Source organism: Vidua chalybeata, chromosome 12 (assembly GCF_026979565.1).
Source record: "Vidua chalybeata isolate OUT-0048 chromosome 12, bVidCha1 merged haplotype, whole genome shotgun sequence".
Lineage (NCBI taxonomy): Eukaryota > Metazoa > Chordata > Aves > Passeriformes > Viduidae > Vidua > Vidua chalybeata.
In genome coordinates, this window is record NC_071541.1 from 2,560,089 (window position 1) to 2,573,040 (window position 12,952).

The 12,952-nt window shown below is 41.5% G+C and overlaps 1 protein-coding gene across 1 annotated transcript in view; it reads right to left on the bottom strand.

Moving 5' to 3' along the window:
• The window catches only part of LOC128794276 (contactin-6-like), a 125,618-nt gene that overhangs the window by 69,735 nt on the left and 42,931 nt on the right, over positions 1-12,952 (bottom strand). Inside the window, exons 3-4 of the mRNA XM_053954023.1 lie at positions 11,758-11,884; positions 6,429-6,553 (exon numbers count right to left, since the gene is read on the bottom strand). Coding sequence (XP_053809998.1) covers positions 6,429-6,553; positions 11,758-11,884 — 252 coding nt within the window. The remainder of the gene's footprint in view (positions 1-6,428; positions 6,554-11,757; positions 11,885-12,952) is intronic.

The window sequence follows — 12,952 nt, forward strand, 5'->3', positions numbered from 1 at the left end:
CCTCACCCACTGAAGATGCAGCCTGGGAGGTGTTACCAGGATCACCAGGAGAGCTGTTTATGGCTGCTTCTCCACATGTCTGCAGTTCAGATGTGTTTCTGCATCAGAGGAAGTGGGGTTGGAATGAGATGAACTCTAAGGTCCCTCCCAAACCATTCTAGGATTATATAGAAGGCCACCTTTTTAAAACAGAGAGGTGGGGTCAGTGCATTACTCAGCATGTGTAGGGTAGAGAGTGGTGCTAGAATGAGGAGAGAGGGTGAGAGAATTGGGATTGTTCAGCCTGGAGAAGAGAAGCTTTGGGGTGACCTCATGGTGGCCTTCCAGTTTCTGAAGGGAGCTACAAGGTGGAGAGATACTTTGGAAAGGTCCTGGAAGGACAAGACAAGGGGGAATAGCTTCCAAACTGACAGAGGGCAGGGTTAGGTGAGATACTGGGAGGAAATTCCTCCCTGTGAGGGTGCTGAGGCCCTGGCACAGGGTGCCCAGAGAAGTTGGGGCTGCCCAGGATCCCTGGATGTGTCCAATGCCAGGCTGGACAGGGCTTTGAGCAGTCTGGGGTAGTGGAAGGTGGCAGAGGGTGGAAGTGGATGATCTTTAATGTCCCTTCCAACCAGGGCCATTCCATAATTCTCTGTAGATAGAGGCAAGTCTATGGCTCTACCTGACATGTCCCTAAAGGGGAAAAGGGAATTTAGAAAGCCAAGTCAAACTTTTGGGGATGTATTTTTGACGATGAACTTTTCCTGGCACTGGCAAGCTGAGCTCTTCCTGCTCCTCAGTTATCAGCTGGTCATCCCTGAGTGCCTGTTCAGTGCTGAACTGAGCAGTTTATGCCTCCTTTTGTGAAAGAAAGGCACTGCCAGAGTTCATTGCTGCAATCATCTGCCAGGGAGCCTGATCAGTATTCCAGCCCTCGTGTGCTGTGATGAATTAACAATCAGCTTAAAGACCCAGAGAGCTTTACTCCAGGTGGTAGTTACAACAGCTAGCACACCTTTTAATCAAATACAATTGTTACAGAGGGATTTCTGGACACACACAGCACCACAACACAACCCAGCCAGAAGTGTAGGTGCCATTTAGCCTTAAATTCATGCATGTCCAGACTTTGCAAATTCAGCCTATCTGATCCAAGCCTATTGATTTTTCCATTTTCTGTTTCAAAGCATACACTGCCAGTGAAAAGGGTTATGACATCCTGAGGCTGCTGGATTGCTTTGTGATGTTTCTGTAATTTGTGTGCACTCAAAGGTAAATAACACGATGAAGTAATCAGATGAAAAGTGGGCTTTCATGCTGGCTGAGCATCTCCCATCCAGCCCCTCCAACTGGGCTCTGCTAAAGCTCAGCCTGTCACCATCCAGCAAATGCTAAATGGCTTTGATTTGGTTTAATATATTCCTCCCTGAAATGGTTAAATGCTAATGATGGGCCGTTTTTTTTTTTGTGTGTTTCGGAATGGCAAAAACTCAGTCCAGGAGGAATTACTGCCTCTAATTGGTTATTTCAGCAAAACTGTGTCTTCTGTCTCTGACAAAAAGCACGTGGAAGCTCTTGGGAGCTGCAGATTTCATTCCAAGTGCTCCAGCACTGCCACTCTGAGCCACACTGCTGTGAGCACATCATCACTGGCCAAGAGCAGGGAGGGTGGCAGTGTCAGGAAAATGCTGTTGAGAATAAGCACCAAGCAAAGCCCTTGAGCACCACTTGGAAAACCAGGAGAATGTGGTTGGAGCCCAAAACCTCCAAGGAGAAATCCTTCCTGGGTCTGTAGCATTGTGGGGAGCTTTAAAATAGAGTCTAATGGCTCCACTGTGTGTTCGCCTGTGGGGTTCAGGGCAAAGTGACTGATTCTAGGCATGAAATTAGATTGTTGTTGTTGTTTCTGAGAATTTCAGTCTGAGAAAGCTGCAATCATCATGACTTTTATCATCAAGGGTAGAATAATTTGACTGAGAATCTAATTTAAGATCCCTAAGCAGCAAGATGCTTTCAATTAACACTGAATTTTCTGGGTTTATGCCCTGAATAATTATGAATTAGGTTTGCATTTGATTCTTTTTCATTGTGGAGTCCCTTTTTATTCTAGTTTGTTTAATTGCACTTCTTATTTCTCCTGCATATCCCTTAATGCCTCTGCTATAGATGTGTTTGAGAACTAAAAGAATAAGTAACAGGCCTGGACAGGCTGTTTCATGCAGCCTGTTACAGGCATTTCCCTCAAGACCAGTTGTTTGCACACAGTTATTTTTGCTTAAAACTGAGGAAATAATTAAAGCAAATCCCCTGTGTGCCTTGGGAGAAAGTTCTGGTTGAAGCCATACTGAAGCAGTTTTCCCCAACAGGTTTTTGTTTGTCTTTTTTAAAGGCATGAAATGCCTTAAACAAAAATGCCTTAGGAAAAATTTCATCACTGAAAGAGTGGCCAAGCTTTGGGACTGGCTGCTCATGGAAGTGATGGAGTTGCCATCCTTGGAAGTGTCCAAAAAATGAGTAGATGTGAAATGTTGTGATGTGGTTTATGAGCAGGGGGAGATTGGGCAAAGGCTGAACTTGATGATCTCAAAAGTCTTTTCCAACCCTGTTAATTCTGTGATTTTGTGATTCTGTGACTAAAGATGGAAAATACCTCCAACCTACGACCTTACACCACCTTATGAGCTGCACCATGGCACTGAGTGCCTCATCCAGCCTTTTTTTAAACACCTCCAGGGACAGTGACTCCACCACCTCCCTGGGCAGCCCCTTCCAATGCCCAGCCAACTTGTTCTGTGAATAACTTTTTCCTAATATCCAGCTTAAACTTCCCCTGCTGCAGCTTAATCTACTGATTCTGTGACTCTAAGCTGTGTAAAAGCTGAAGGAAAAGCTCTCATGTCCTCATCTCTTCTTCAAGCAGAGTCGGGCCTAGTTCCAAGATGAACTTCTCAAGCCTTTGACTTCATTTTAGGCTGAGCTGAAGTGTTCCAGGTGACCTTGTGCTGGATGTCACCACTGACCTGGACGGGGAGAAGCCCTGTGGGTGGCAGGCCATGACTCCAGCCTCCAGCCTGTCGATTTCTCTCGGGGTTCCTAAGGGTCAGGGTGACCCCGAGAGAGATTGTAAAGAGTCTTTGCTTTCCTAGCCCAAACAATGGCAAAGAAGGAGCCTGAAATGCTTCCAATTGCACTTTCAAGGTTGTTTACTTCTTGTTATCTAAACGTTCTTTCTCTGGCCTGCTGAGCTCTGCCTAGCAAGGAGGCCATGGCCATCTGCCCTCGAGCCCTGGGCGGCTCCCACATTATACACTCAAAACTACGTGTCTGTGTTTACAATTTATTACCAATTCCTATCATCTGTGTTAGACTGTGAATCTCTACCTTAAACCAATAGAAAAGTGTCACCATCACAGCAAGACATGGAGGGCAAGAAGAAAGGAAAGAAGGCCAGGACACACCCAAATCCCTCCATCTTGTACCCCCTTGAACCCCATTCTGAAAATCCCAAAATTCTACTTTTCCACCCTGTGTTAGTTCAAATATCACACTGCTCAAACCCCTGTGGCTTGTAATTCCTCATACAGAGTTGGCAGTTTTTTCCATGGGCTAAAATGGAAGCCACAGGTGCTTTTGACTTCATGCCAAGGTCTCCGAGCCCCCTGCCAGGGTCTGGAGCCAGCCAGGGCAGCCAGAGGGATGTGCTGGACACTGACACCAGCCTGGACAAGGACAAGGACAAGGACAAGGACAAGGACAAGGACAAGGACAAGGACAAGGACAAGGACCCTGCTCCCGTTTTTGGCCCTGCTGCACAAGCCGAGGCCTGACACCAAAGCTTTGCAAACTTCCACCTCAACAACTGCAAAAACACACGTGGGCTGCTCCAAATGTAGTGCTGGCAGGGGAGCAGGAGGCGTGCAGGATTCATAGGGAGCTTTCAAGCTTATTTATGACAAAACAAGCCTTGTGCAGGAAGTGGGGATGCCAAGGGCCTGCCATCCTAATGCATTTACGTGCTCCCTCTCCCTGATGCTGTCTCTCATTTTCAGCTTGTAGCTTTAATAATCTATGCCACTGCCTTCTGTACAATATTCCTCCTGCAGCTTTCCTTTGACAGCTCTGGTTTTAATAGAGGATAAGCACCAAACTCCAGCTGAATCTGAAGACGTATTTCTAATCTCGTCCCGCATTTATTTTGCTTCTCGGAGAACTTCCTATCTTGAACAGAGGAAAAAAGTATTTTTTATATATTTAGGTGACATGTTGAATAGGTTTCTGGAGGTATCATTAATTCAAACTCCAACTCAGAGTTAGTTACCTTGTAGTAAAGAGACAAATACACGTAAACCCTGGTACTTGGATAATAGGTTTGATTTGATTCTTTATCAGGGAGTTTGCAATAATGTGCCAGGCATTCCAGTCCAGGGAAGAATCCCATTTTGTGAGGTGTTGAAGGAAAGTGTCATCACAGCAACGTGCCTGCCTGCCTGGATTTTAAGATATACCCTGAAGTATTGGTTGAAACAAAGAATTAAATTGGATGGCAACATGAAAATAAGAAACGAGGAAATGTTGACTGTGAAATAAGAGTTTCAAGGTAATTTGTTCCACTGTTCTCATCAGGTCATTATGATATTTTCCATGTACTGTGGGGTTTTTTTTTCCTATTGTAAGACAACTTAAAACTCCCAGTTCTGCACTGATGCTGCTAAATTGAAGCATTTTCCTGTAAATTTGTGCTTGTCAGTGTAAATAACAGCCTTTGATTTGTCTGTCCTCTCTTCTCCATGGGGAAGGAGGTAAATATCTGTCACCACTACTGGAAAAGTGGTGTAGTGCTTGATTATGGGATAAATTTAGGATTCCGTGGTGCTGCTAGAGCTGGAGGACTGGAGCAGGCTGAGGGCTGGGGGCAAACCAGACCCAGCTCTGGCATCTGCTCCCTGCAGGAACTTTGGGAACTGTTTGGGTGGGGGTGTAAAGCTTAAATAAAGGAACTGCTTGATATAAAATGCTGAATAATCACCACAGCCTTCTTTCTTTCACAGATATTCCTGTTTTTCCTTTCTCCCCCTTTTTTTTATTTTTTTTTTTTTTACACCCTGTTTGTGCCTTCATTTAAGGATATTCCCTTTCCTCAGGTCATTTCCCAGCTCCCTCCCTGGCCTGCCTTGGTTCCTTGGGGATTACAGACTCCATGGACAATTTGGAGGTGGCTGTCTATTCTTGCTCCTTTCTGAAATGGAATTTTTTCTGTCACTAATCAACTTTCACCTACAAATCTCAAAAAGATTTCCCACACAGGAAGTCTGGCTTGAAAAAAATAATGTTTCAGCAGAAAAAGTGGTAAAATAATGAATCTTTTTTTTTTTTTTTTTTTTTTTTTTTTACATTTGACCAGCTCTTGGAAATCAAAGCTGTTTGAGAAATTCAGGGTAAAACATTATTAAATGAGGTACCAGTGATACACCTTTTGATCAGGTCTGCTGAAAGAGACTCTGTGAACCAGCCTGACCTCTGATGTCTCCTTTGTGTAACCCCTGTGACACGAGGTTTGCTATGAGAAATGGAACAAGATTAATAATTAATCCGTTTGCTGGTGTCTGAAATAGTGACACGAGGTTGGCTTTAGTCACATGTTTTATTAATGAGCTTTGAAAACAATTGTCTTCTCCCAGCAACAGACTGCTCTGAGCTTTAGACTGGGAAAAAAAAAAGGGCTGGAGGGAATATCTGGAGTTTTTTGGTTGTCACTGTTGTTCCCCCCCTCCCCAGGGCATTCACAGAACTCGGTCACTGCATCCAAACCTTGTGGAAAAGGTTGTGAAGCTGTGAAGGAGTGAAACGGGGAGCAAAGATGAAATAAACTTTAAATCATCTCAAGACAGACAACGGGCTCGACCTGAGGGAGCTGAAATATGAAATATTTCAGAGAGCAGCTCACACTTTTACACATTGTGTAAGGAAAAGGAGTGTTTCTTTGGTAATGTAAAAAAAAAAACAACAAAAAAAAAATCAGTGTGCCAATTAGGGGAACAATGTTTTTGTGTCTCAATTAGACCTCATTAGCTACAGAAAACTCAAAGCCCAACTTTTTGCAACAATTCCACCCCCCAGCTGTAGCTACCTGAGGGATAACAACAAAACCACTGTCCTAAAAAGTGAGAACACCTTTATTAAGTGAAGATAATTGTGCTCATCTTCCTTGACCTTTCAATTTCCTGATTTTTATTCTGGCTCCCGAGGGCAGCAGCCATCAGATGTCTGGTTTTGTTATTAATATTTACCAGGAACATTTTGGTTTTTTTAGGAATAAGCAGTGCAGAAGGAAGTCAAACCTTTTGGACAGAATCCCCAATGATCCTTTAATTACCCAATAAATTACAGTCCATGTGCAGAATTAATAGGAAAATAATGCTCTAATAAATATGATCTTCCCAACTTACATGCAAATTGAAGCTTTGCCTTCCTGCTCAGAATTGTTCCAAATGAATTTGTGGCCAAACACTGGTATGTTCCAATATCCTGATTTTTATGTGGGTTATTGATTGCCAAGCTGCCTCCAACCAACCTGTAGTGATAACTCATGGTAAGATCAATATCTGTGCCATTTTGCTTCCACCTTTGAGGGGAAAAAAATCAAATTATGCTTATAATTTACAGAGCCTATTCATATTTATCTTAAATAGTGTGCTGTAGCATACCTGTAATGATAAAAATGTAGTTAAACATCACAAAATTAGATCATTTTTCACACACGACTGCTTCTTACATCAATCTTAATGATTGCAATAATGGTATTCTTTGGAAAATCTTTCCTTGAGTCACCAGTGTTCACCCAAATGTCCACAAAAAGTAATTATAACTTATTCACACGAAGTTATCCATTCAGTCCAGAGGGGGGTTTATACCTTGTCTACAACTACATTATTTTTTACAATATGAATGGTACCTGAATGTGCTTTACAGTCCTTGCAAATGATTAATCATGAATTTGGCAACAAAAATGCTTTGGAGATGTAGATCAGGAGGGATAGCACTTCAGAGGGCAGAGCAAGAGCTGAGAGGGAAGTTTTTATCCAGCACGTCTGAGACTGATCATTTAACGATGAGAACACTGCTATTTTAAATCTTCATTTGTCCCCGTTAGTCCACTAAGCAGAAAATGGATTGTGTCTGCAACATTACCCAGCTGTTTACAGATGTCAAAATACAATTTCTCTTTCAAAGAAAATAAATATTATGTGTTTCAGGAAGGGAATTCTTGTGGCTTTGCCATTAGTCACGCTAGGGTTGAATTCTCCTTGCTCACGTGGGGGCCAAAGGAAGGATGAAGGACTCAGCCACTGAGGCCTGCAAGTTTTGGGTTTGTTAATGGCACTTTTTCCTAAAACTTCACAACCAGGTATTCTCTCCTCCCGATTTTATATCAGAGCCACCTCCTCAGGCTCTATCATTTGTGTTGATCTCTGGGTGTGATTCCAAGCCCTCCATTGGGTGGAAGGGTCATACAAAAATTGCCAGTGGCTCACTTTGGGTTCCTGGCAGCACCCAAACCAAGGGCAATCATCTCCTTGTTAATCATCTGAAGGATCACGGCATAAAAATGATCCATTTCTGCTCATTTGCAGAGCTCCTGACAGCGAGGGCAGCTCCCCCAGGTAACAAACTGAAGCAAACTCACACTTTATCCCTGGAAATCTGACCTGGATGCACAGCACAGGATTTTGTGAGTCCCCTCCCAGCCCTCTCTCCACAGGAGCTGGTTTTGTGCTGGAGGATTTCCACACCGGGCTCTGCAATGCAATTCTGTGCTCCAAGGGAAATCTCCACGAGTACAGGGAGTGCCCTGACCTTCAAGTGAGCCCTTGTTGTTTTGAAAGATAATGACTGCCTAAATATGAAATCAATGGAATTCTGTGAGCAAGTTCTGATAATGTGAAATCATTTCTTTGGGTTGCTCTCTCCCCTTTCATGGATGCATCCACACTGAAAAATTTGGGTGCAACACTCAACTCTCAGGAATTGTTCCTACGAATTCCAACTGATTTTTGGTGTTTCTGTGCCTCTCCTCAATTCCTTTTTGATATTTGCTTTAGTTGGTTTAGGTTTTGCTGTTATTTTAGGGTATTACCGTTAGCATTTTGCCGTATTTCAGGATTTACATATGCTCCAAGTTGTCTAAAGCTTTCCATTTTCTAATCTAAGATATTCTGGTATTTAATTTGCCAGTTCTCTTTAATTTCAGAATCAATCACTAAAATAACTGCTGTCATCATTGCATGGCTCCCAATTAAGATCTATAATTGTTTTTCCAAACAAATGTGAAGACGTTGGCTTAGCTGCTGCAAATGAATTCTTCACAGTATCCACATAATCATTCTAATCACCATGGTACAATGATTATTAAACTTTGCATATAGATCAGGGGTTCAGCTCCTGGTGTGGGCTTTTTCCCTAATTAATATGTTTACATCACTGAGGGAAGCGAATTAATGAATTCATGTGGTAGACAATGATTTAATGACTTTGTGAGTTCTGCAGTGTATTAATACACAGAAATCTGGATAATTATTTTAGGGAATTTTTAACAAAAGCACGTTAAGGCAGAGATCATCGATGTATTTTTGTGAATTTTTTCATGCAACCATTGGGAAATATTTTTCCTCAATTATGGGAAATGCATTCTGGATCGTTTTTTTTTTTTTTCACCAATTATTTTTTAAACTTTAAAAAATTTCCTATATTCTGATGCTGAATTGATCAGTTCCATAGGAGCCCAAGGACTGCGAGTGGGTATATGCTCACATGATTTAATAAATTCTCTTTTCAGCATGCTGCTATAATAAAAATATCAATATTTTTATGACTTCATTGTGTTCTATATTTCTCAGATTATTTACATTCAAATGGAAATGTCCTGCCAAGCCACCTGAGGCTTTCTTGTAATTGAGAAAAGGATTTGCAAAACCTCCCTTCATGTACAGCACTTCCAGTGAGGAAGAAAATAGGAAGTGTAAAAACCCTTGCCCGTGAACAAGGCAGCAGAGGGTGAAGGAGTTTTTAATCCCACCCCACTTTTGAGGCAGAATCTGCACTGAGCCAAGGAACAGCATTCCAGGGAAAAGCACATGAGAGCAGGGCTGCATTTTCTTTGTCCAGGGTGGATTTTTGGGATTACTGGGAATCGTTCTCCAGCTTGATGCAATGATTATGGACATACTTGATGTCATTTGCAATCCTTGCAGACTTTGTGCTCTGTTCCCTCCCTTTCATTTGTGTGCTCCAGTTATCCTCGTGCTGCTTGGATTTGGACTGGATTTGAATCTCTTTATCTCCTTTTAGTGCAGCACTCTGTGTTGGGCTGAAATATTAAAATGTTGTTCTAACCAATGCTGCTTATGCTGCCCTTGGATTTATTTATTGGTTCCATTGACTCCTCCCTGAGAAGATTATGGAGGGGAAAACACCCTTAATTTCCAGCTTGCATGAAAATGCAGGATTGTGCGATTGCTCTGGATATTAAATGGAAGTGCAGGAAAAGACAGCACCTGAAATCAAACAAAAAATGTCAAAATACTGCTGGAAACACTGCAGGGTGTTCATGGATAGGCTGGAAGTAAAAAAAAAAAAAAATATGTAAAATTCACTGAGTTAGTTGGTGATAAACCCTCTGGTGACTATAACCAAAAAAGCTTAAGTGCAAAAAATTATAAATCTAATTTAAAATTTGTGTTTATTTACCACCAACATCACACCAGGAAACACCTGGAATAATGTACATGATAATAGAGGCAATTCTGACGTTATAAAAAAGACATAGAGATAAAACTATGTTTATCAGAACATTTATATAGATTTCTTAATGGTTTCAGAGATGCTCCCATCCATATTTTTGTTTGCAGTGTGATCTGTGTTCTCTGTTACTTCCAAAGGGAAAACTGTGTCTCATTTTTATTACTCAGCCCTTCCACCTACATTTCTACACAATTCTTGCACTGTGCTTCTCAGACACACAATATTTTGAGGAGGAGTTGCAAAAATTTATCACTATATACAACAAGTCTATAAGAATAAAAGAGTACCTAGTAAAATAAAACTTTTAGGAAAAGCTAAGCATTTTTTATTCCAAGAAAAGGCGTTTAGCAGCATACTTTTTGATGTAAAATCTGCTAAATAGCAAATTAACTGGTATCTAACTTTCTTCCTGTTGGAGTGGTTCTGTATTTGTGAATCAAAGAGAAACTTCCAGCAGTCCTTGCTGTTCCTTGCCATCACTCAGCAAAGGAGATGATTAAAATTTCATACTGGGCTTGATTTATCTAAAATTGTTGGAACTTTAAATATATGGGCTCAATCCTTATCTGAGAAAGGCAGCATTAGCTGTGGTGAAATCAAAGAAAAGTGAAAAGCTCCCTGTTCCCTCCAAATCGTGGTGTAATTGCAGCAGTGATTGTCTGATAACTTTTAATTGACCTCAGGGCTCCAGGATCCATCCCCAGATGTTGATCTCATGTCCCTGGAGCCACTGAGGCCTTGCAAAAAAAAAAGAAAAAAAAAATGGGAATGGTGATAAAAAAACCCAGGGAATTTAATGAATGGGTGGGTAGAAAAAATTAAAGGTAAAATATGGATATCAAATATGAGATGGGGGAGGCTTCCCAGCTCTCCTGCCTGGTGCTCTTTGTGGGTGTGAGGAATCCATGGGGGGACACAAGAGTCCAGGAATTTTCTAGGAAGTTGCTTAAGTATGAAACAGAAGGGTGGATGATCTGGAAAGATTTGAAATTCATGGTCTGAACCACTTGATGTTCATGTGGAGAACGGGAAGAACGAATGGGCTGGGAAATACGTGGGGGTTTCTACTCATAGGAGGAGAAGTTGCACTGGGAAAAGGAAATGAAGGGTTCCTTTCATAAAGGAAATTAAAGAAATTAAGGGTTCCTTTCCTAACACAATGTCTGGGGACAAATCAAGCCATGAAGTCCAAAAGCGAAGCTGATAACCAGTGGTGGCACTTTCCAGGGAAGGCTGTGGTGGGAGCAGTTAAAATCTTTTCAATAAATATTCTCTAAGCATTTCATAGGACACAATTTTCTTTCATGCCTCGCATGAATGATTTATTTTTTATATATAATTTTCCTTCACCTCAACCATTACTTTCCCCATTATTCTCTGAAGAAAGCACAATGCCTTTTTTTTTTTTTTTTCCCCTAGATTCCCAGCTTTTCCTCTTATCCAACTTGGATTTCCAGATCCTCAGGGCAACAAGTTATATTGTAAGTGATGAATCCATAGTTACCAAATAAAAAATCCTCTCTACCAGGGTTTTATTAAGTGACTCTTGTAAAGTATTGGAGCTGTTTCTCTAAACAAACACCATAAATATGCACATGAAATGCTGGAATTAGAAAAGGGAAGGATGTTGCTCTTCTGCTTTCCAAGCATTTATTAATGTATGGGAAATTTTATGTACAGATGCTCAGTGCTTCCATTCTCCCATTTTTCACAGCAGTTCTGTGGATTCAGAATTAATTCTGTATATTTTTAAATACTTTGGGGATGATTTTCAATTATTTTGTTTCCCTGTGTTAATTTTCTCTACAGCAAAGCAGCAAAAATATTTTTCCTTCATTCCTCAAATTTACTCTAAACTTTGTATATTCTTGCTGTGAGCACTCAACAGATTTTTAGGGGTTATTTCTGGTGGTGCAGTGACTAAAACACAATTCAAAGAGTCACAGTGAGACAGAATTTCCCCAAGGTTGACTTCACCTGTAGTATGGCAGTGGATATCCTTTAGCTGTGCAGTTCAGGAGGATCTCTGCATTTGCTGAGCCCATGGAATAAGTAATATCATATGGCTCTTGGATAAAAATAGGCCCATGAAGGGTTTCTTCCCCTGTGAAAGAAAAACAATAATTTCAGATTAGATGTCTTTAGTATGTCCTTCCACATAAAATTGTCCTTTGGAGTCCTTTGCTTTCAGCTGCGAGTTAAGGTCTGCTGTTATATCCACCAGAGAATCCACCTCCAGACACTGGACTGTTAAGGAGGAAATATTTCAAGGCTGATTGATAATAAAATCGCAGAGCTCAGCTGCTGCTGATTTATTCTGCAGGTGACAGTGAAGCTGCTTTGCATGTTTCCCATGGAAGCTCCCTGGCCAACTGTTACACGTGCCCATGCACCTCATCCTGGTGCTGTGCAGCAGGACTGGAAGCAGGAAAGGATGGAATTGTGGAATTGTGGTTCTGGGTTTGGTCTTCCCTGCTCACAGCACAGTCTCAGGGAATCACTCGCCTCCTTCTCCTCTAACCCTTCCCATCCCCTGAGATATTATTTCTGTCTACTTTATGTATGCTTTTTTTATACTATATACCCTAAACCTGGGTTTAGGGTTGTTGATGGGGTTTTTGCTTGCTTGTTTATTGGTGTTTTGGGGTTTTTTCCCTTCTCGTTTTCAATCCTTTTAAAGCAGGAGTAGCATTACATAATCAACCTTCATTTCACATCCAAAATGAAATGATTAATTGCAAGGCAAATCAGAATTATTTCTATATTTCATGGTGATCTTCCTTGTTCTGGGGAGCAGGGGAGATTTGTTCAGCAAACCACGAGGGCAAGGCAGAGCAGCTCTCTTAAATAATCTTTGTTTCTTGTCCTGCCACTCTTCTGGGTTTAGTCCCTTGACAAATTTGAAGGCTTCTTTTTTCACTGTTTCTACAATTGACCCTTTGACTTGTCTTTTCTTTGGGAGGAATTTGCTTCCCTTCTGGGTTCATTTCCTCAGTCCTTCTCGTTACCTTCCCAGAACTGCCAGGGAGAAGTTTTTCTGAAGCCACAAAATGACCCAGGGATCATCGTTCTGCATTTTAAATCCCTGTACCCGCCTGGGCCAGTGGTGAACTACCTGATGTACATAAAAACCCCTACTTCACCTCATAAAAATGTAAATATTTTGGTAAAC